Here is a 21,809-nt window from a genome sequence, read left to right on the forward strand (position 1 = left end):
GAGGTGTGCCTGAGCCTGATCATACAGAAGAGGAAATTGAGCTGAGAACTTAGGTAACTAGTCCAAGGCCACATACATAGTAAAAGGCCTGGTTAAGATTTAACCCTGTGGGCTGGGGTTGTGGCTCAGTGGTAGAGCACTCACCTAGCATGCGTGAAGCCCTGGGTTCAATCCTCAGCACCATATATAAATAAATAAAATAAAGGTATTGGGATTTGAATCCCAAATCCATATCCCACCCCCTATTGTGCCACACTTCTGAGATCTACTGGATGCCTCCTCAAAAATTATCCCTCCCCATATCATTATGGCTGGCTCCTTGCTGGTAAGCTGGTCCTGGGGCATGTGGGTCAAAGTGCCTAACAGTAGTTTGCCTGGAGGGCAGTGCCCAACTCCTGGTCCTGGCATCTATGGCTCTTTGCAATCTGCAGCCACACTGTCTGTCCAGCTCTGCCTCCCACAGGGCCTATACTGTCCCTTTCACTCCTTTAGCTCCTTCTTACTTATCTTGCATTTCAGGACATTGCCAGCAGCCTCATTTTCCCCGTCCAGGAATGTCCCCTTTTCTCTGTGCATCTAAAAGTGACTCTTCCTTCAGGATCCAGTCCCTAGAAAGCACCTGAATACTGCCTACCTCTGCTGGAGTCTCCCTGCTCATCATGAACAATGATACATAATAACAGTCTGTATTTAATTTAGGACTCACCCCATGCCAGGCACTATACACTAAGTGCTTTAAACCTACTAACTTATTTCCCCACAAAACCTTACGTTGTTGTTATTATTTTCCCTGTTTTATCAAATGGGGATACTACAACACAGAGAGGTCAAGCAACTTGTTCAAGATAACACAACTATGAACAACTTCCTTATGCCTCCAGGCTCAAAATAAAGTCCAAGAGAATCCCATGAGGCTCTTTGGCTCTCTCTTGCCCCTGTAGTTTGTAGTTTGCAAGGAACCCATCTCCCCCCACCCACACTTAAAGCTGCAGCCTACTGAACTATTTATAGTTTCCAGAAGTCACCAAGCTTTCTCACTGCTCCCTGCCTCTTTGTGCATGCTGTTCCCTCTGCCAGGGTCCCACTTCTATGAAGTCTCCCCACTTGCCTTCCCTTCTTTTTTGTTTCCTGTGAACCTTGAACAAGCACCTCTCCACTTTTATCGATTAGCTCTAAGTGACGACCCATTGACCTATGGGCCTGTCTCCACTCAACTAAGAACGCCTAACGGTACTGAAGCGGTGTCATTAGTGGACTCCAGAGCAGGGCCTGTCATACTGTCAGCGTCAGGAAATGTTTGTGAATGAATGAGCGCTTACTGCTGTGAGTGAGGTTCACTCTTTACAGACACACCCGAAGAGAGGGAAGCAGGCCCGGCTTCAGCAGCGAGGGAGCTTCGTCTAGAGAGGACTGCGAGGCTGCTCCAAAACGAGATGGTGGGCCCTCGGGGAGAGCACTTCGGGATACTTCACGCCCGAAGGCGGGTGGGGGCAGGGCGTGGGCGCGGACACACCCCCCGCAGTCCTCCAGGATCCCAGGAGGGGGCGCTGTCCCGCCGGCCCACGCCCCGCTGCGCGCCGGGCAGGCCCCCTCGCGCAGGCGCGCTGCGGCGGGCGGAGGATCCGGGCCGCGCTTCCTCTCGCCAGGCCTGCGAGCTTCCTCCCAGCGGAGCCCGGGCTAGCAGAGGTTGGCCGCCACCGCTGCCGAGCCCGCCGCCGCCCTCCGGCTCCAGCGCCACCTTGCACACTACCCCGGGGATCCCGCCGGGGCGGGGTCCGAACGGGGCGACCGCCCGGTCTCGCAGCCGTCGGGGCCGTCCCCCGGCCAGCCGACCCTCCCGCCCCGGCCAGTCTTCGGCCGCCCGAACCCCCGGGCTTGGAGCGCGGGGAGCCAGGCGGCCCCCAACCGAGCGTCCAGGGTGGCCCCGGGCCGCCGGCGAGACGTTCCAAAATCGAACCTTGGTAGCGGCGTTCGGAAGCGGAACTCTACCGGGGCCGCGCCGGCTACATTGTTTCCTCCCCCTGACTCCCTCCCGCCCCCTTCCCCCGCCTTTCTTCCCTCCCGGACCCGGGCCTTGCGGCTGTCCCCCTGCCTCTGTCGGGCCGTCCTTCCTCCCCCTTTTTTAGCATCCGTACCTCTTTGTATCGCACCCCCTGGGGACCCCCAGGCCCCTCCCCTCCCCCTTGGCCGCATGGACCGTCCTGCAGGCCGCTGATGCCGCCCGTGTCGAGGTGGCCCGGACCGCAGTGCCCCGAGAAAGGTGAGTGCTTGGCAGCCCGGGAGGAGCTGGGCGTCGGGTGTCCCCAGGAGGGTGTAGGTCGCACGTCCAGACTCTCTTACCACCGCGGTCGCGTCCACTCCCATCCCCCACCTCCTTCACCCTCTCCTCCACGGGTTCGAATTCTCCCGGGAGTCTCTGTCAGAATCTTGCTGGGAAGGAGCCACCAGGGAGGTACGCTCAGCAGCCCAGCAGACTTCTTTGAGGTCTGTCCGAGTTCCCCCAGTGTGGAGCTCAGAGTAGGAGGTGACTAGAGATCCAGGGCCCAGGAGAATGAGCCTGGCTCCTGAGAGTTTGCCCTTTCCTGCCCAGGACCTCCTTGCAGATGCCCTGGTCCACTTGATTCTGACCCCTTCCTCCATTCCTACACTAAGGTACTCTGGCTCCAGACAGCCTAGGGCCCAGCCACCTCCCTTGAACCATGCTTAAAACCCAGGTCCTGGGACTGAACCTCTGGGAAGACCAGGCCTAAGCCAAGGGACCTCTGACCTCTGGGTGGAGAAACTGGGCAGGGCTTCTGTCTGGGGTGGAGGTAACACTGGGTAATAATAGCCTCATGCTCCCACCTCCTGGCACCCTGGAATGCCCATTCTCCCAGGTTCCTCTGGGCCCAGATGTTAAGAAGGGGTGTGTCCATCAACCAGATCTTTGGAACTTAACTAGGATTTCTCTTCACTGCCCATTTTGAAGACCAGGAACTTAGCCCAAAGGTGGGAAGGTAACTACTCCAGTCCTCTGGTGGAGGGAAGCCAACTGTCTTTCACCTTCAGTTCTGCAAAGCTGGACTGCTATGGGTGGGAGGAAACCAGACAGGCACTGTTACCTATCAAGGATGCAGGCCCCCTGCCTGGCCTAGGAGGATCTTGTAGGATGAGCACGTGTTCCACTGCAGAGGACTAGAGAGGGCTTCCGGCCCCAGTTTTGTCTAGGTCTGGGCTCAGACAGCATCAGAACTACCCATAATATTTTTCCTTAAAGTCCGAGCCTTGGTCCTACTGACAGGGGATGTGGTGAATGTGTGGGGTCACCTGTGTAGTATGGCACAGAAGTCTGCTGGCACTGAGTTCAAACAGTCTTGTGGTCAGTCCTGACCCAGCCCTCCCTATATGTTTGGCCTAGCAGGCACAGGAACACACCAAATTCAGATGGATAAGGTGAGATCTCTGTCTCCACTGGCAGCACCCTGTCAGGCATGGGAGCATCAGCTGAGTGGGGATACCACCAGGGCCCATTTCAAACACCTGTACCATAGGTGTTCCAGTGTCTTTCTTGGTGTGGCCACAGCAGGAATGGGGCAAAGGCAGCAGGAGTGAGCTTGGCTTTATAGGAAGATCCTCTGGTTCCCTGGAGAAGGCTAAGCCATGTCTGGGCCACCTTGGAGTCACCTGCAGTTTTGTCCTACTTGAGGTCCCCTGCTCTTGATTTAGGTTTTTCTTTTTTCTTCCCTCTCTTGTTTCCCTGACAAACGCAGAAGAAGGGGCCCAGATGTCCTGAGCCTGTGAGGCTGTACTCACGTAGCCTCACACCCAGTCCTGACTTCCTTTCTATCCTGAGGAGCTGGGGCTGGGACCTAACATCTGACATAGTTGGTTGCTTCTTTACCAACTGTGAGCTGCAAGGGTGCGGCCCAGGATCCCCAAAGGCCTTTGTAGAAAGGAGCCTAACACAGGCTGACATATGTGCAGGGAGTTTTTTTTTTTTTTTTTTTTTTTTAAATCTGAGCTCGGTTCTTTCCTTCCGCTCAGAAGTGGCTGCTCTTTTCCCTGCACTGGGTCAGGGCAAAGACCAGAAGATGAGTCCTTTCATTGCTGCAGGCGCACTTGGCCCCATGAGGCTGAGCCACATGGAGCAAGTATTGGAGAGAGGGCAGAGTTCAGCCTCCCTCAAAATAGTACCTTGTGATTGTGTGACCTACGTGGCCTAATGGGATGGAACTATCTGGGTCCAGTTCTGGACTCCATCTTTTGAGGGATTTCGAACCTTAACAAGTAGCCCTCAAAAAACACAACAGAGGCATTGAGTCTGGGAAAGAAGGTAGGGACAGATCCTCCTGTGTCTGAGAGGCTGTCCCAGGTGGAAAAAGCTGTCCCATGGTAGAAATGTCCTTAGACACCTGGGCCAGAACTGGGGGCCAGGTGGGACCTAAGGGAGCAAATATGAGCTTTTTGGAAGAAAACTATGTACATACTAATTTTCTTAATTTAGAAAGTAACAAAATGGCTGCAGAAAACTTAGAAAACAAAAGTTACCCACTATTTCTTTACTAGACAGTGACTTCTAGCATTTTGGAGTCCCTGCCAGTTTTTTCCTGATTTTCTTCCTTCGTCACTGTTTTCACTGGAGCACTGGAGTGTGGGTGCCGTGACACCTTTCATTCAGTACTGAGTGTATGGGCATTTTCTTGTGGTGCTCCACAGTCTAAGTAACTGCCTAAATAGCTACAGAATATTCTAAGTAGCTCTGCCACAACAGCTTCACTCATCCCCTCTTACTGAGCACGCACTTCCCATCTGTTGCTGTTGTGGGGGTTGTTACTATGAGCCCCAAAAGCAGTCAGCAGAGAGCAGGCAACTTGGCACTCAAGCCACGTGGGTACCAGGCCTAGCCATGCCACTTAGGCCAGAATGAAGGGTTGGAAAGTCACTACCCTCTGAACCAGAGTTCCTTTGTATAAATAACAGGAATGGTGATGTATGCTTTAAAGGAAAGTGTGAGAAGTGTGAACTTGTTAACTGAGGAACTAGAAAATGCCTGGCATATCCTCTCTCCTCTCCCTCTGTAGATAGAGGTTGTCATTGAGGGGATTGCCCACTGCAGGCTGGCTCAAATGGAGGAAGACACCTGAGCCATGGGCCCAGCAGGGAGATGCCCAGCCCCTCTGAAACTCACCTCCTCCCTCCAGGTAGTCCTCCAGGCTGTTCCAGCCTACACAGGGCCCCAGCTTCAGAGCTCCCACCAGCCCTATCAGGAAGTGGGAAGCACAGGCCTCTCCTGACTGATTTCCCTGAACCTGGCTCCATAGGCTGCATGATGCAGCCTGAAATGCCCATTGGTTATAGACTGCACGGGTCAGAGGCATTTTGATAGAAGCAGATAGAGAATCCCATTTTTTTCTACAGGGAGACTGAGGCCCAGAGGCTGAGGTTCTATGAGGTTCCAGGCTACTATGGCCAGTGTGCTGCTCCACCTCCCTGCCGCCCCCAGCTCCCATGGTAGAAATGTCATTGCTATGTGATTGGCTGGCTCAGGGCATGGGCTGGCCCTGGGAAGATGGGCTGCTGGTTGATGTCCAGGGTCTGACCCCACCCATTTCCCTTCCCGTCTGCCAGTGTCAGAGCTGAGTGGAGGAGGCCTCTTGCCTTCCAGCTTCTGCAAGTATGGCCCAGTCCTGCATTCTCTTGTAGAAATAGAGGTCTCCTTAGCCTGAGTTTAGGCAGGGCACCCTGAGCCCCAACCCAGGGACAGCCAGGCCAGCTTCAGCTTCCCACCTTTCCCAGTGACCTGGGAGGGGAAGAAAGCTGAGGGGTAGGGTAGGGGGTATTCTAGAGCCTTCCAGCTCTAGAATGTTCCTTGGCAGATGTTGCCCAGATCTAACCTGAGTTTGTGCCATTGTGACAAACCTTGCTTCCCCTTATTCTGCTTCCATGCAGACTTGAAAAACTGGGAGTATCCTCCAGGGGCCACCCTGTGGACAGTTTGAGCAAACTCTCAATTTGGCACTCCCTGGGTCCAAGAGACTATAGCCCCAGATGACTCTAAGGTGTCCCAGGGCTAACCTAGGCAAGGAGTCCTCCCTGAGGTGGCCCATTCAATGCAGAGGTCCCTCAGGCTTGTGACCTCGGACTCTGGCTGCCAGACTTCTTCCTCCTGCCTGGTCTTGGTACAGGGGAAGTGGGCATTACAGTTGCCCTCCTGTCCCACAGTTTGGGCTGGGATGAGGTCACAGGGTGGAGCCTCCCCATGATGCTGGCCTGACTAGAGCGAGCCCTTTGGGTGTTTCTCAGTTTCCCCCACCCTTGGTTGAGGACAGGATGGGTGGAGGATCAGACTGCCCCCCACGCCCGGCAGGGAGCACTGGCTCTCCCTCCTCCTCCCCTCTGGGTCCCTTCATCCAAGGACTGGAAATAGAATCCGCTAAGTAATGATTAAAGTCAAATTCAGACCTAAAAATAAAGAGCTGGTGAAGGAAGAGCTAGTGTGCTCCCTGTGTGGCTGAGGGAGAAACAAGCAGGGAGGGAGACTGGCTTTTTGTAGCTGAGCCCCTGTTCCCTGTGGTCAGGAGTGCTCCATGAATTGGGGGTGCTCTCTTATCAGGCATGATGCAGCCTGCAGTGCCCATCGGTTATAGACTGCTTGGATCAGAGGCATTTTGATAGAAGCAGATAGAGAATCCCGTTTGTTCTACTGGGAGACTGAGGCCCAGAGGCTGAAGTGGTTTGACTGGGAGCTCCCCTCCACAGGCCCCAGGGCTGGAGGCCCCACGGCCCAGCCCGCCCTTCCTCCCGCTCAGTTTCTCTTCCTGGTTCTGAGGCGCTGTGATGAGGATAGCTTCTCTTCACACACTTGCTGTGTACACCCTCCAACCGCAGCTTCCCTCCGCCCCTCCCCTCCCCTCTGTGGTCTATAACAAGCAAAAGAGGGGCTATTGTGCGCCCCCATGCCTGTCTTGCTCTCTGCATGGTTGGAAGCCTTGTGAGTGGGTGAAACTGGGTGTCTTCTCACCCTTGTCCATGTTGGCTGCTGCTTTTCAGCCTTGCCCAGCCTGCCCCTGGTCCTCACTCAGCCTTGAGCATCTATGGCATTTGCTCTCCACACTGCCAGAAGATGGGGTAGGAGGTGCCAAGCTCTGCTGCTTGGCATAGAGGAGCCAGGCTCAGAGGAGTCCATCAGGAGAGACCTGTGCTTCCCACTTCCTGGCAGGGCTGGTGGGAGCTCTGAAGCTGGGACCCTGGGTGGGCTGGAACAGCCTGGAGGACTTCCTGGAGGGAGGGAATAAGCATGTAAAAATCAAGAATCACTTGAAGACAGGCATGGTGGGGGCGGAGGTTCTTGTTTGGAGCTTCTTTCTCACAGGGGCTGCTGGCTTCTCTTGCTGAACCAGCCCTTGGCCTCTTCCTACCTCTACTTCCTAGAATAAGAGGGCCAAGTGCTAGGCAGATCCCCTTTACCCCAGTGCCCCCAATCTGTCCATTTTTAGGGTGTTATCTATCCTGCCTCAGGAAAGTTGAAAGAAAGGTCTCCTGACCAAGGTTCAGACAGATCTGAGCTCAAGTCTGTTCTAGCCTTTGGAAGCTAGGTGGCCCCCAGTGGGTAAACCTTATCAGAGCTTGTTTCTGCTTCTATCCAACAAGGATCAACAGTACTTGACTGTGAGTGTTTTTTTGTTTGTTTGTTTGTTTGTTTGTTTTTCCTTTAGGATTAAATAACCAACACAGATCCCTGAACCCAGTTGAACCAGTAGGCTGTACCTGCATGCTTTCATTTTTGCAGTCCATCCTGCAGGGGAGTGTTGACAGCCTCCTTTCCCCTCACGTGGATAGTAAGCTATATGTCCTTGTGTTAGCCCCAATAGCTTTGCCTTCCCAGCTGTGTTCTGTAGGTCCCAGTTTGGAAATAGGAAGACCAGAACTCTGAGGACCAAAGTTTTAGACAGCTCATGGGCCTCTACCCTCGGTCTTCCCTCCTTTACCATGACTGAGAGACTTTGAAATGATGGACAAGAACAATCCATAACTTTGAAGGGTTTGTGGAAGGTTAGTGCTGGGAAGCTGCATGTAAATGTAAGCAAATAAAGATGCAAAGACTACAGCCTGCACTAAGAGGGTTGTAGGGGAGCAGGGGCCTGGGTTAGGGCCCTGGGGAGGCCCAGAGTCCCGGTTGCCCAGTGCATGTAGGTAATTAGGCTTCTGAGCGGTAATTAGAAACCTTTCTGGGCCAGGAGTGGCAGCCTCTAGCCGCAGTGGTGCCTGGGGGAGGAGGCTCCCCATTAGCCTCCTCTAACCCAGCCCCCACTGCTCCCAAACCGCTAGACAGGATTTCCGGTCCCACCAAGCCATTGGGGACAGGAAAAAAGCCAGTGAGTTGCTGTAATTTGGTTTTTTAACGTTTTTCAGTCATTAAACTCACCGCTTTCCTTAGGTTGGGGTACTGAAAGCTAAAGGGAGCCTCAGAGGTGAGGGTAGGACAGCATGTACTGGAGCCAAAGGAGGCCATCCTTTTACTCCCTTCCGACTCCCAGGGAGCTTTAGGCATCTCAAAAGGTCTTGTGCCTGATCCTACTGCTCCCTGCCCCCCCACCCCCAGACATCTCTGCAATGAGTGTACCTGCCCAGGCTTTCTGGGATCACTAGGAAACCTCTAGCCCCACCACCTGGTGTGTGGCCAGGGGATATAAGTGCTGTCAGCCTGGGTGCCTTATGCAGAACCAGGGGTGGGGCTGATTTTATTGCTGCCAAACCAGCCCAACTGCTGGCACAGGGTGGGGGAGCCCCACCCTCCTCAGGTGCTCTGCCCTTTCTAGGGGGGCGTGCCCAAGTCTGAAACTTAATTCTGCCTGTGTCTGCTCTGTGACCTGTTGGAAATTTGGGGGTTGAGCTCAAAGCCTCCTTGGGCCTTCAGTCTTGATTAACTCCCTCCATACTGCAGTTGGAATCTTAACCTTGCCCTGTTCTAGGGCATCCCTCCAATCCTCTCCCTCTTACTTTCCCCTGAGATCCTTTCAGCTCCAGCTCCCTTCCTCCTTTCCACTTTTCCTCTTAGATTATTTCCTGGATGGCCCTGTCCTTCCTCAGTTTTGTTGTTATTTTTTAAACAGCACAGAGATGGAACCCAGGGCCTGGGGCATTCTAAGCAGGTGTTCTGCCACTTGAGTTACATCCTGTCCTCAATCTTTTGAGGCACTGAGCACACTAAGTCATGGTTGACCATTATGTAGTCGGACAGAAGCCAGGTCTGTATTCTTTTGGGGTCTCCTGCACCTAGCCCTGGGATGGGCACAGAGGAAAAGCTCATGAATTGATTTCCAGGGGCAAGACCTTTTGGGCCCTTTCTTCCTCCTGCCCATCCTGGCCCACCAAATATGACACTGGACAGAGGAAGGCCCCTGAACTATTGGTTCAAAAGAGCAAAAGGCAAGGTGGAACCTTCCTGTTGCTTCCAGTGGTTGCCCCCATCCTTGCAAGGTCTAGCAATTATGTTTTCAGTTGTATTATTCAGCTATCATATATTCAGTCTCAAGAACAGAGTCTCTAGAGGCCATGGCCTCAAGTCCCCCCAGGTCTCTAGTACACTTCCCTTTTCAGTGGGTATTTTTAGCTGGGTGTAAACAGTTACTAAAGCTCCCACGCCCCATTAAGCAGTGGAGTTTTGATGAGGGGGCAGGGCAGGGGTCCCTTAACTTACCCTGATCATCTGCATGTGTCTGGCTTTGGGGGTCTACAGCTGCCTCCAGGGCAGGGAAAGGGCAGCCAGGGAGTTTCTGGGCTCCCAATTTCCTCTCCATCCCCCCTCCCTGATAGCCTAGGCTCCCAAGAAAGGCCTGCCTGAGGCTGTGGCCACTGACCTCAGTGCTTGGGCACAATGCCCAGCCTGTTCCCAGGACCCTAGCACAAGGGCTGCTGGGAGCAGGGTTTAGGGCAGAAAGTCAGAGTGAAGCGTTGGCTCTGCCACATCCCAAGCCCCCTTTCCTCCAACCCTGTGGGGGTGGGGGTGACAGCTGCTGTCCCTTTGGGGTTAAATATAGTTTTCCAGTTACAGGACCTCAGTGTGGCACAGCCAGTCTGGTTTCTCTCTTTTGTTCGTTCTTCATTCATTCAGCACTCCTTTACTGAGCAGGCACTCTGGGCCCAGCCCATGTTGGGGATGCAGTTATGAGTCAGAACTAACTTTCCCTCTGCAGAGCTCCCAGTACGCCCTAAACCACAGGCCATGGCCAGTGAGGTTCTCACTGCATTGCTAGAATGTGAGACCCTGGAGGCAGGCAGCCAGCATAGCTGGGAAACCAAGGAAGACTCTTGGCAGAGGTGGTTTTCAGAAAGGGACATTTTCAGTTTTATTTTTAGGGGGAAGGCAATAGGTGCATATATTTTTAAAAATTAATAAATAAAAGCAGCCAAAAAAAACCCAAATATCAAATATGAGTAAAAAGAAAGTATTCCTTGAATTTGATCCTACTCTCCCATCCCATCTCTGAGGCAACCTCTGTTATTTTTTTCCTGTGTCTTTCCAAAGATAACCTAGACATACCTGAGTCTATGGATATGTTGTATGTCTTCAAAAACAACTCATACAGGTGGTGCATGCCTGTAATCCTAGCAATTTGGGAGGCAGAGACAAGGAGGATCACAAGTTTGAAGCCAATTTCAGAAACTTATCGAGACCCTTGTCTCAAATTAAAAAAAAAAAAATGTGGGGTGCTGTTGCACACGCCTGTAATTCCTGCAGCTTGGGGGACTGAGGCAGGAGAATCAAGAGTTCAAAGCCAGCCTTAGCAACTTAGCAAGGCCCTAAGCAACTCAGCAAGACCCTATCTCTAGAAAAAAATGTAAAAAGTTTGGGGATATAGCTCAGTGGTTAAGCACCCCTAGTTGATCCCTGATATCACACACACCAAAATAATAATAATAATTAAAAAACAGAAAGGGCTTGGGATGTTAGCTCAGTGGTAGACTGCTTTGGGGTTCAATCCCTAGTACTGCCTGCAAAAAAAGAAAGAAAGAAAAACACATCTACTCATGGTGTACGACAGATGATCTGTACCCGGTTGTATTCCATAGCCTTTTTCTTTCTTTTTTTTTTTTTTTTTTTTGTGTGTGTGTGTGTTTTAAACCACCAAAAGTTGAAATAATAGCCAGGAATGGTTTCCCACCTATAATCCCAGCTACTGGGGAGGCTGAGGCAGTAGAATTTCAAGTTCAAGGCCAGCCTGTGCAACTTAGCAAGACTCTGTCTCAAAAATTAAAAAGGACTGGAGGTGGGGAATGTAGAGCAGTGGTAGAGCACTTACCTGGCATGCACAGAGCCAATAGTACATACACATGCAGAGTTGAAATGGATACTCATAAATCCTTCACTCAGATCTGCCAGTTCTTGACATTTTCCTGAATTTTCTTATCTCTTTTATCTATATAAATACATATGAAAATGCATTTTTTTTGCTGAGTTTAGTGCTGCATGTATCATGTTTTTCCTGAGAACCTATGTATCTTTTACAAAATTACACTTAGGAAAGTTGACATTAATTCCATATTATCTTACTATTCCTATTTCCCAATTGTCCTCAAATGTTTTTTTTTTTTTTTCCCCCCCGGTACTGGGGATTGAACCCAGGGGCACTTAACCACTGTGCCACGTTTTCAGCCCTTTTTATTTTTTGAAATGGGTCTCTCTTAAGTTGCTTAGGGCCTCGCTAAGTTGTTGAGGCAGGTTTGAATTCATGATCTTCCTGACTCAGCCTCCCAAGCCACTGGGATTTCAGGCATGTGCCACTGTGCCCAGCTCAGACGATTATTCTAGTTGTTTTGTTTTTTTTTCTCCCTAATCCAGAATCCAATTCAGGATCACTCATTAAATCTTGTTATGTTTGTTTAGTGTCCAATTTTTTAAAAATACTTTTTTAGATGTTGATGGACTTTTATTTTATTCATTTATTTATATGCTGTGCTGAAAATCAAACGCAGTGCCTCATACTTGCTAGGCAAGCACTCTACCACCAAGCCAAAATCCCAGCCTCTAGTGTCCAATTTAACTAAAACATCATCCTAACCTTTTCGTTGTTGTTTTTTGATTTGGGGGTATTCTTGGTTTTGTTTTATGTTTTATAACATTGGCCTTGAGAGTTCGAACTGGTTGTTTTGGATTTGTTGAATTGCTTTCCTCATTTGAATCAAGTTGAACAGCACTAGCAGGAATACCACATAGGTTGAGACTGGGTTCTCAATGCATCACAGGAGGACACACTTGGTATCTGTTTGTCTCCTTATTGATGGTGTTCAACTTCATATGATTCCTTGGTTGAGGTGTTTGTCAGCTCTCCCTACTGTTAAGATTCTCTTTCCCCTTTCTGGTTAATCCAGAGGGTAATGCTTAGAAGCTTTAGTGACACTTGGGCTGGTGTTTTTCCATTTTATTTTCTGTATCATGGGAAATCTTCCTAATCCTCACCTAGAGATAAGTTCTGATTCCACTAAGGCTGAAGTGATGCTGTTCCCTCTCTGGAATTTGACTTATTTATCCAGTCCCCCATTAATGGGCATAAAGTCTTTCTTCCCATCTCTTGCTACTAGGAACAGTAGTCCTACTACATTTTAGGGGGCATTTGTGCAGCAGAAGCATTCCCCTGCTGCACCCCCAAGGTTGAATGGATATTCTCTAGGTGAAGAGAGAGGGAGCAGGGAAGGAATGGCAAGGAAGGGAGGTGGGCAGAATGTAGGTAATAGCCAGTGGGAAATAAGTCTAGCCAAAGTACTGGGAGCTAGCAAGTCCCAGAAAGGTCAAGTGACTCCCCAGGTCATACAGCAGTTGGTGGCAGAGGCATGTCCAGGACTCAGAGCGCCTGACTCCCTGGACAGTGTTCTGCAGATAATCTTATGAAGGACCCTTCTTTGTCCTTGACGCAGACTGGATTGTGGAGGCCTAAGATTGCATTCATCTCTCTCAGCCACTGTCTCTCATGACTCAGGCCTAGAAGGGAAGGGGTTCACTTCCTGGGGATCCCTTAAGGAGGAGGCCCCAGCCTGGGTACTATAGGGGACTGCTGAGCCATCCTGGGCTCAGGATCTCACCAGCGAAGAGCCTCTCAGAAGGGCCAACAACTCCACTCCTCTGAGCAGCCCTTGGAATTGCAGGTTCTCACTGAGAATTACAGAGGAAATGGGTCCCAGAGGCACAGCTAGTAGAGTAAAGGTAATGGGTTTGGCTCCTCTCTGAGTCTAGAGCTTCTGATTTTCAAAGCCCCACCCCTCTAGACAACCCACCCTGGACACTCCTGGGCTTGCCCCTTCCTCTGAGCACTAATGTCTTAGACTCTTATGGCTGCTTCTCTCCCCCACACTGCTCTGCGCTGACCCAACCTCATGGTTCCCAGTCCAACAGCAACTCCTGGGGGCATAGTGTGGCCACATAAGACAAAGGGTCTTAGGTGCCAGGAGGACTGCGGAGCAGATCAGGAGTCTGAAATTGGACTCCAGAAGCTCACTCAAGGTGTGACGACCCCTGGCAAAGCCACATGCCCCTCTGGGCCTCACTTGAAGTCCTCATCTGTAAAATGGAGATAATAATAGCCTGTCTCTCAGAGTTATTAGGATTGGGTGAACAATGACGTGCCAAGGACAGGGCCTGGCACTGGATAAGTGCTCAGAAAACAGGACCTGTTATTATTTTTATTATTATCATTGAGGCAGCAGGGAGGTGGCAGCAGCAGCTGCAGGCTGGGAAGGAGTGTTTGCAAACTGACAGCTGGAAGGGTGACTAACAGGGCAACAGCCTCCGCGCCCTCCTGTGGTGGCAGCCGGTTTTGAGTTTGGGGAACCTGGGGGAGGTGTGGGGATGTGGAATACTGGCAGGGCCTTCTGGCTAAAAGGACCTGAAGGTTGGGGACCAAGCTAACCACAGTGGAACCCCAACTCAAGCTTGGAATGTCATTCCTAACTAGCTTTGTGACCTTAGGCAAGTTGTTCACTCTCTGGAGCCTCAGTTTCCTAGTCTGTAAAATGAAAGTAAGGAGAGCTCACAGCTCCCTGTAGCATGCATCTTGTTGGGCCCAAGTGCAGGTTCCTGTACTCGTGGTGGCTCAGTCATGTGAATGTGGCTGTGGAAATCCAAGCTCATCCTCCATGGGCCTCAGTGCCCCTGAATAGACAGCCTCTGGATGTGGGAAGGGCTGTGTGTTCTGCAGAGATGAGGAGCAGGGCATGCTAAACAAGTTCGGGGTCTCATTGCACTTCCTCCACAACCTGCTTGCATGGGGCCTCTGTGCTCCACTTAAGGAAGAGGGATGTTCAGAAGGGTTGAGTCATTCACCCTGAGTTGCATGGCAGAGCAAGGTTTGAAATCCAGATCTGCCTGACTGTAGAGCCAGGAGTATGGCCTAAAAGTGGTCATTTTCCCTGGTTCCTTTCTCCCCAGCTTTTGCTGGGCTCCAGGATTAAGGATCCAAACCTCCCTAGGCCACATTGGCCTCAGAATCTATCCCCTGTTTCATACAGTAGATTAGAAGCCCCCCTGCAACCTGCAAGGTTTATGTCAGGCCCAAACCTTCGATACAGCAGAGACAGGGCTGGGCTTTGGAAGCTTGGGGTCATGGAGTTCCAGGTGAAGCCTGTCCTGCCTTTCCTCCTCATTGACTTCCATCCTAGCCAGTTTCTCAGGCTATGCCTGTCTCCTCCCTACACCAACTCCCTTGCTCTGGCTGCCACACCAATTTCTCTCTGGGGTACCTTCTCTGACCTTCCCTCTGTTTTTGTAAACCCTCCAGTCTTCAGGGCTCAGCTCAGTACTCCCCAAACACACCTCTGCACTGAAATATTCTCTCCCACTATCTGATTGGAGGCAGTTGATCATGTTTGTTACCATCAGCCCAGCTGCTGAACCCCTCCATCCCATCAAAATAAGCATGATGACAAGGTTCATGGAGAAGTCTCTGTCCTAATGAAAGTGTGGCCACAGAGTTGCCTCTGGACTGTGTTTGGGAAGGTGGTGGTGGTGGAAGGAGTCAGGCACAGGTGTGCAGATAAGGTTTGCTGCTGCTCTTGGAATATGGGATTGGTTGGGGTAGTTCTTTGGGTGGTTCAACTTTGTTGAAGTAAACACAACCAAGAAGTTCACCAGTCATAAGGGTGAAGTTCAGTGAATTGCCACAGAGTGCACCCACTCCATGACTGGGTTCAAATGTTTCATATAACCATCACCCAGAGGTTCCCTCTTGCCCCTTCCAGTCTTCCTCAAAGGGTGGTCATCTGACAGTATGAATTGGTTTGGCCAGATTTTGAGCTTCATACAAATGGAATCACATAGTATGTGCTTTTCTGTTTCTGGCTTCTTGGTTTGTGTTATGTTTAGGAATTCATCAGGGCTGTTTTATAGCTGAAGTGTATTGTGCTTGTCCCTGTACAATGTCTCCTCTTGTAACCATTTTATTCTCTGGGCACCTGAGCCCATCCCAATCTTCGATTTACTACAAAATATTCATCTGAGTGAGCCTGTGCCTGTCCTGATGGACATGTGCCTTGTTTTTTTTCTTGGTATGTACCCAGAAGGGGGCTTTATACACCAGGGCAAGCTTTTGTAGAGGAATCTGGTAGGCCCACAGAACACACGGGACTTTCCCAGGTGACACAGCACCTTCTGAGTCTCACAAGGCTGTCCTGGGCTTCCTTTCTCTCCAGGCCAGCTGCTGCCCCAAGCTTGGGACTGTTGGGCAGTTGGCTCTAGTGCTGCTGACTTTCCAGGCCTCCTTTGCTCCCCTTGGTCATTCCATTGGACCTCTAAGGCCCCCTATGAACTTAGGGTTGATGGCTGCCTCTGATCCTGGGAGACTTCATGCTCCTGCCTCAGTCTGGAGAAAACAGCCCTGCCCTCACATTCCAGCTCTTGGAAGCCTTGGCACCTGATCACACTCCTTTTGGGGAAGGAATCAATCCCAGTATGGGTAGAAGCCATCTCTTCTTACCCCTCCTCAATCTTCATCTTTCTCCCCCCAGCTCTAATGGTACCAAGTGACAGTTCAGCCTTCCTGTGACACGGAGACGCCAGATCTCCTGAGAAGATGTCGGCAATACAGGTACTGCGGAGGTGCAGATTTCAGGCATTTCTGCGTCCCTGTCACCCCCCAGGGGTGCTCAGTAAAAGAGCAGGGGGAGCTTAGATGAGCCTACCTTCATTATTCCCACCCTCTGTCCCAACCCAGGCTTTCAGTAAAGTAAAATTCCAGCACCCACTGTCAAGACACAGGGCCTCAAGATAAGAGCACAGGTCTGGGGTGGTAAGGAAGGGACCCAGAATTCTCAGGAAAGAGACACATCACCCAGGCTCATGAGTTCAACTGAGAGTCTGTGACATCAAAGGCATGCAGGCAGGTGGGTGGAGAGGAGGCCCAGGATGCCTCTACCCACCTGTCACCTGCCCTTCAGGCCGCCTGGCCATCCGGTACAGAATGTATTGCCAAGTACAACTTCCATGGCACTGCTGAACAGGACCTTCCCTTCTGCAAAGGAGATGTGCTCACCATTGTGGCTGTCACCAAGGTACTCAGGGACCTTATGCCCACCTCACCTTCCCACCTCTGGGACTTCCTTCTGGGTTTGGTTCACTTGCAGGGGAGGGTGGACCTGAGGATATATTTGGGCTACCCTCTCGCCAGGACCCCAACTGGTACAAGGCCAAGAACAAGGTGGGCCGTGAAGGCATCATCCCAGCCAACTATGTCCAGAAGCGGGAAGGCGTGAAGGCAGGCACCAAACTCAGCCTCATGCCGTGAGTACCACACGATGGGGACAGGGTAAAGGAGGAAGTGGGCGTGGTCCTTCCAGAAGAGCATCAGAGGAAAGCCTGGGGCCAGAGTAAGGGACTTGTATGTAGGTCCAAGAGGAGGGACAGGACATCAGGCCAGACCTCACAGAGGGAGGAGCAGGAGGGGTTTGACAAGGACAGAAGAAAAAAGAGACAGGAAGCAGATAAGGACCTTGGTAGCCTGGCTGAGCCAGTGGGAGCTCCAGGAACAGAGGAAGCACTTTCAGAAAGCAGAGCATTAGGCACCAGGGTGGTCAGTACCCTTGGGCCACTGTGACCCCTGGCCACACCACTCCCCAGCTGGTTCCATGGCAAGATCACACGGGAGCAGGCTGAGCGGCTTCTATACCCACCGGAGACAGGCCTGTTCCTGGTGCGGGAAAGTACCAACTACCCCGGGGACTACACACTGTGCGTGAGCTGTGACGGCAAGGTGGAGCACTACCGCATCATGTACCATGCCAGCAAACTCAGCATTGACGAAGAAGTGTACTTCGAGAACTTAATGCAGCTGGTGGAGGTGAGGGTGGGAGGGTACCTGTAGGTGGCCTCACCACCCCCACATATACCCCAAACCTTTCTGTGGATACTGACACACAACCCTAGATTCTAGCTCTAGTCCTACCTGCTTCTTCTGGTGGGCTAACCCAGGCATGTTGGCAATCTCTAAGCCCCTGTTTTCATCACACTTCGGTGGAGCACCTGCTGCATGCCAGGACTGACCTCTGATCCTATAATCCTCCCCTAAGGAAGGTGGCATTATCCCCGTTTTGTGTACTAAGACATAAAGGTTCAAAGCAATTAAGGGCCCCTAGCTATATATTGGAGGTTCCAGAACTGGAGTCCGAGTCTCTTTCATCCTAGAACTCCCTTCCCTCCATTTGCCTAACCACATGCCCAGATGTATATATGTAAACAGGAACCCTACACCTTGATGGTCAGGTGCCTCTAGCTTCCCCTGCATGGACATGCTCATAGGTTCTTGCAGCTTCCAAGGCCAGCTCTTTCAGATCTAGCCCAGCCACACCTGGCATCCAGTAGCTGCCGGTGGCTTCCCAGATGCCTCCAGACTCACTTTGCTGTCTTGGCAAAGGAAGGTGGGGTCCTGAGCACACCTGGCTAGAGGTTGGCATTAGGACCAAACCAGAGTTTGCCCTCTACCTCAGGATTCTGGTGAGCCTGAGTGGTAGCAACAGCCAGCTGTCTGTCCAGCAGCTGGGTGTAGGGTGGCATGGGAAATGGACAGACATTCCTGCCCTGCCAGAAATGGGGAGCCCTCCCTATGCAAATAGTTCCAGGAGGGTGGGGTCAGCCTCTGCTGCCCTCTGGTGGTCAGGCCTGAGCAGTGCATACTAGCTGAGAGGACATGGGGCCCATTGGAGGCTGGCTCTAAGCACCTGCCCTCCTCTCCCCAGCACTACACCACTGATGCAGATGGACTCTGCACACGCCTCATCAAACCAAAGGTCATGGAGGGCACAGTGGCAGCCCAGGATGAATTTTACCGCAGTGAGTGCATCTACCCCCAAACCTACTCACTTGTCTCCCCACCCCCAGGCCTCTGGCTCTGCCCCCATTCTGGAGGCCTAAAGACCACCAGTCTGGAGATAGTCCAGTCTGTCTGTCCCATCGGGGGTTGATCTTTGGCCTGTCCAGCATCCACACCCTCACTGACCCCTCCCACAGGTGGCTGGGCACTGAACATGAAGGAGCTGAAGCTGCTGCAGACCATTGGAAAGGGAGAGTTTGGAGGTGAGCTGGAGGGTCTAGGAGCCTGGGAAGAGCTGGGAGTGGGGATGTCTGGGGAGTCCAGGAACAGCCCTCAATTCTTCTCCCTCCAGATGTAATGCTGGGTGATTACCGGGGGAACAAAGTTGCTGTCAAGTGCATTAAGAATGATGCCACCGCCCAGGCCTTCCTGGCCGAAGCCTCTGTCATGACGTGAGTTGGGTGGAGGCAGGGGGAGGCTGCCCACAGGCAAGGGTGGGGCGTAGGGGGGGGAGCTGGGCAGGCTCCAAAGGCTCCAACCACCCTGTCCTGCCCCAGGCAACTTCGGCACAGCAACCTGGTACAGCTTCTCGGTGTAATTCTAGAGGAGAAGGGCGGGCTCTACATTGTCACTGAGTATATGGCCAAGGTGAGCACCTGCCCAAATCCTGGCTGGATCTGCTTCTTTGACTCCCCCTGCCCCCACCCCAACTGAGCTTTGAAATCACTAGGGCCGGACTTTTGTCTAGCCCATCATTTGCTGACCATGACTTTGAAGAGTTCAGGTTACCTCTCCAAGCCAGTTTCCTCATCTGTGAAATGAAGATAATAATAAAGCCTACCTCAGAGATTCTGTGAGGGTTGAGGGGTAATGCTGACATGGTGTCCAGCAGCAATGTCCCACTCCTTCCCTCTTCCTACTCCTCTGGTGTTGCCATTTACCTAGCCCTCAAGCCCACTGTCCAGGGGGCTACAGGGCAAATCTGACCTGAGGGGCTGATCTTGTCTGTCTTGCCCCCAGGGCAGCCTGGTGGACTACCTGAGATCTCGGGGTAGGTCGGTGCTGGGCGGAGACTGTCTCCTGAAGTTCTCACTGTGAGTGAAGCAGTCCCTGGGGTTGGGGTGAGGGTTCTAGGAAGACCCCCAACCTGCTGTGGGAGCCCTGATCTGAGGGGCCATGTGACTGGCCTGCCCCCCAGAGACGTCTGTGAGGCCATGGAATACCTAGAGGGCAACAACTTTGTGCACCGGGACCTGGCTGCCAGAAATGTGCTGGTGTCTGAGGACAATGTGGCCAAGGTCAGCGACTTCGGCCTCACCAAGGAGGCCTCCAGCACCCAGGACACAGGCAAACTGCCAGTCAAGTGGACAGCCCCCGAGGCTCTGAGAGAGAAGGTGGGACCAGCCTTCCCCTGGGTCCTAAGCTGTGGTGGGCTAGGGTTCAGTGTCACCCACCACCCCTAGATTCTCAGGATCTGACATTTCTTCTCCCATCCACATATCAGAAATTCTCTACCAAGTCTGACGTGTGGAGCTTTGGAATCCTTCTCTGGGAAATCTACTCCTTTGGGCGAGTGCCTTACCCAAGAATTGTGAGTCTGGGCGCTAGGGCCTGGTGCATGGCTGGGACTGATAGAATGGCAGGGGTGTGTCATCCCACTGGGTCTGAAGTCTCAGACCTGCCCTGGGGAGTTTCAAGGCCACTTCCATGCCTGGGTCTGAGGTAGAGCTGAAAGGGGGGGTCCCTGAAGAGGGATGCCAGGTAGGAATCCTCTCTATGGTCAGGTGTTAGACCAGGATGCAAGAAAAGACCACTGACTCCAATTAAAATCAAATTAAAGCAAGCTTATTATTTCAACTGGCCAGGCTGCTTCTCCCTCCCAAAACGGCAGGAACAAGACAGCAGCAGCAGCTTTCCTACAGCCCAGCTTTATAGCCCAGAAAGTTACACAAAGTGGGATTACAGATAACAGAACTCTGACAAGCATCACACTAATGGTAGTTTACAATTTTTGCTGGCCCCAACATCAGAATTTATGAGGACCATTAAAGCCTTAGAGAAGGTCGTTGTCTGGCCAGGGAAGGCCAATATTTATGAGGTGTCACTAAAGTTTCAGAGAGGGCTGCTCTCTGGTCAGAGAGCCAGGAATGGGTGAGTTCAAGGCATGTGCAGGCATTCCAAGCAGGTTCAGAATTTGCAGTAATTTATAGTAAAGCCGAAATTTCTTTTCATGGCTTTGTGGCGAGATTGCTCCCAATTTTAAGAAAAGATCAGGTTGGGTCTGTCACAGGCATTACCCTAACATGTACCACTCATCTTCCCACAGCCCCTGAAGGACGTTGTCCCTCGGGTGGAAAAGGGCTATAAGATGGACGCCCCAGATGGCTGCCCACCCGCAGTCTATGAGGTCATGAAGAACTGCTGGCATCTGGATGCCGCCACGAGGCCCTCCTTCCTCCAGCTTCGAGAGCAGCTTGAACACATCAAAGCCCATGAGCTGCACCTGTGACCTCTGCTTCCACCCAGGTCATGGGCCTGTGGGGACTGAACCTGGAAGAACACAGACCTGGTGCCCCTGCTGCTCGCTGGGCCCAAACCTGAACTGAGCCCCAGTGGGCTGGCAGGCTTCTTTCCTCTGTCCAGCCTGTCCCCTCTGGCCCCCAGGCACCCCACCTAAGCCTGGCACCTTCTCTCATGGACCCACCTGTAGGGCTTGGGGTGCCTGCCCACTGCAGGGGCCAGGAAGGGAGGCGGCTGAGGAGTGGAGGCAGTGCCCCCATCACAGTCAGCCATCTCCTGGCCTCCCATCGCTCGCCTTCTTAGAGTTTTATTCCTTTACTTTTTTGAGATTTTTTTTCCGTGTGTTTATTTTTTATTATTTTTCAAGATAAGGAGAAAGAAAGTACCCAGCAAATGGGCATTTTACAAGAAGTACGAATCTTATTTTTCCTGTCCTGCCCCCCAGGGTGGGGGGGACTGGCCCCTTTCTAGGGACCCATGCCCCAGCCTTGTTCCCCATTCCGTGTTCCGTGTCCCGTGTTGCCTCGGTCGCCCGTGTTTGCGCTTGACCATGTTGCACTGTTTGCATGCGCCCGAGGCAGACGTCTGTCAGGGGCTTGGATTTCATGTGCCGCTGCCACTCGCCTACCTGCCTTGTGAGATGGAATCGTAATAAACCACTCCATGAGGACACCGCCATCCAGCCTCGGCGCTTCCTCCGCCGAGCCTGCCTGTCCTGCCGGGTCGTCCCCCCCATGCCATTTTGTCCATCCCTCTGTCTCTGTGAGTGGGGCTGGGGGGAAGCATGGCTGGGAAATGTAGCCTCCGCTTTGTGTCAGCTGCACGAGCGACTGTCCTGTGTCTGCCCATGGGGAAGCGCTCACCATCCGCCCCTCCCCACCCAGCTGCCACCTGGCCCTGGCGCTGGGGGTGGGGGGGGCTGTCCACAGGGTGTTGCCTGAAGGTCCTGGGCTGCCTCTCCTGCTGTGTTCAAGCCTTCAACACAAGGGGTGTGGAACTGAGGGTGGGGGAGGGGCT

The 21,809-nt window shown here is 52.3% G+C and overlaps 1 protein-coding gene across 1 annotated transcript; it reads left to right on the forward strand.

The window, feature by feature from the left end:
• Positions 1-1,633: 1,633 nt before the first annotated feature.
• Csk (C-terminal Src kinase) lies at positions 1,634-21,448 on the forward strand. Its single transcript, XM_026387721.2, has 13 exons — positions 1,634-2,260; positions 15,976-16,055; positions 16,405-16,518; positions 16,635-16,747; positions 17,084-17,303; positions 18,199-18,292; positions 18,470-18,535; positions 18,625-18,724; positions 18,830-18,920; positions 19,293-19,366; positions 19,471-19,666; positions 19,777-19,863; positions 20,599-21,448. Exons 2-13 carry the CDS (start codon positions 16,041-16,043, stop codon positions 20,779-20,781), a joined length of 1,353 nt encoding a protein of 450 aa, XP_026243506.1. The 5' UTR covers positions 1,634-2,260; positions 15,976-16,040; the 3' UTR covers positions 20,782-21,448.
• The last annotated feature ends 361 nt before the right edge of the window (positions 21,449-21,809 follow it).

Source organism: Urocitellus parryii, chromosome 6, assembly GCF_045843805.1.
Source record: "Urocitellus parryii isolate mUroPar1 chromosome 6, mUroPar1.hap1, whole genome shotgun sequence".
NCBI classification, from domain to species: Eukaryota; Metazoa; Chordata; class Mammalia; order Rodentia; family Sciuridae; genus Urocitellus; species Urocitellus parryii.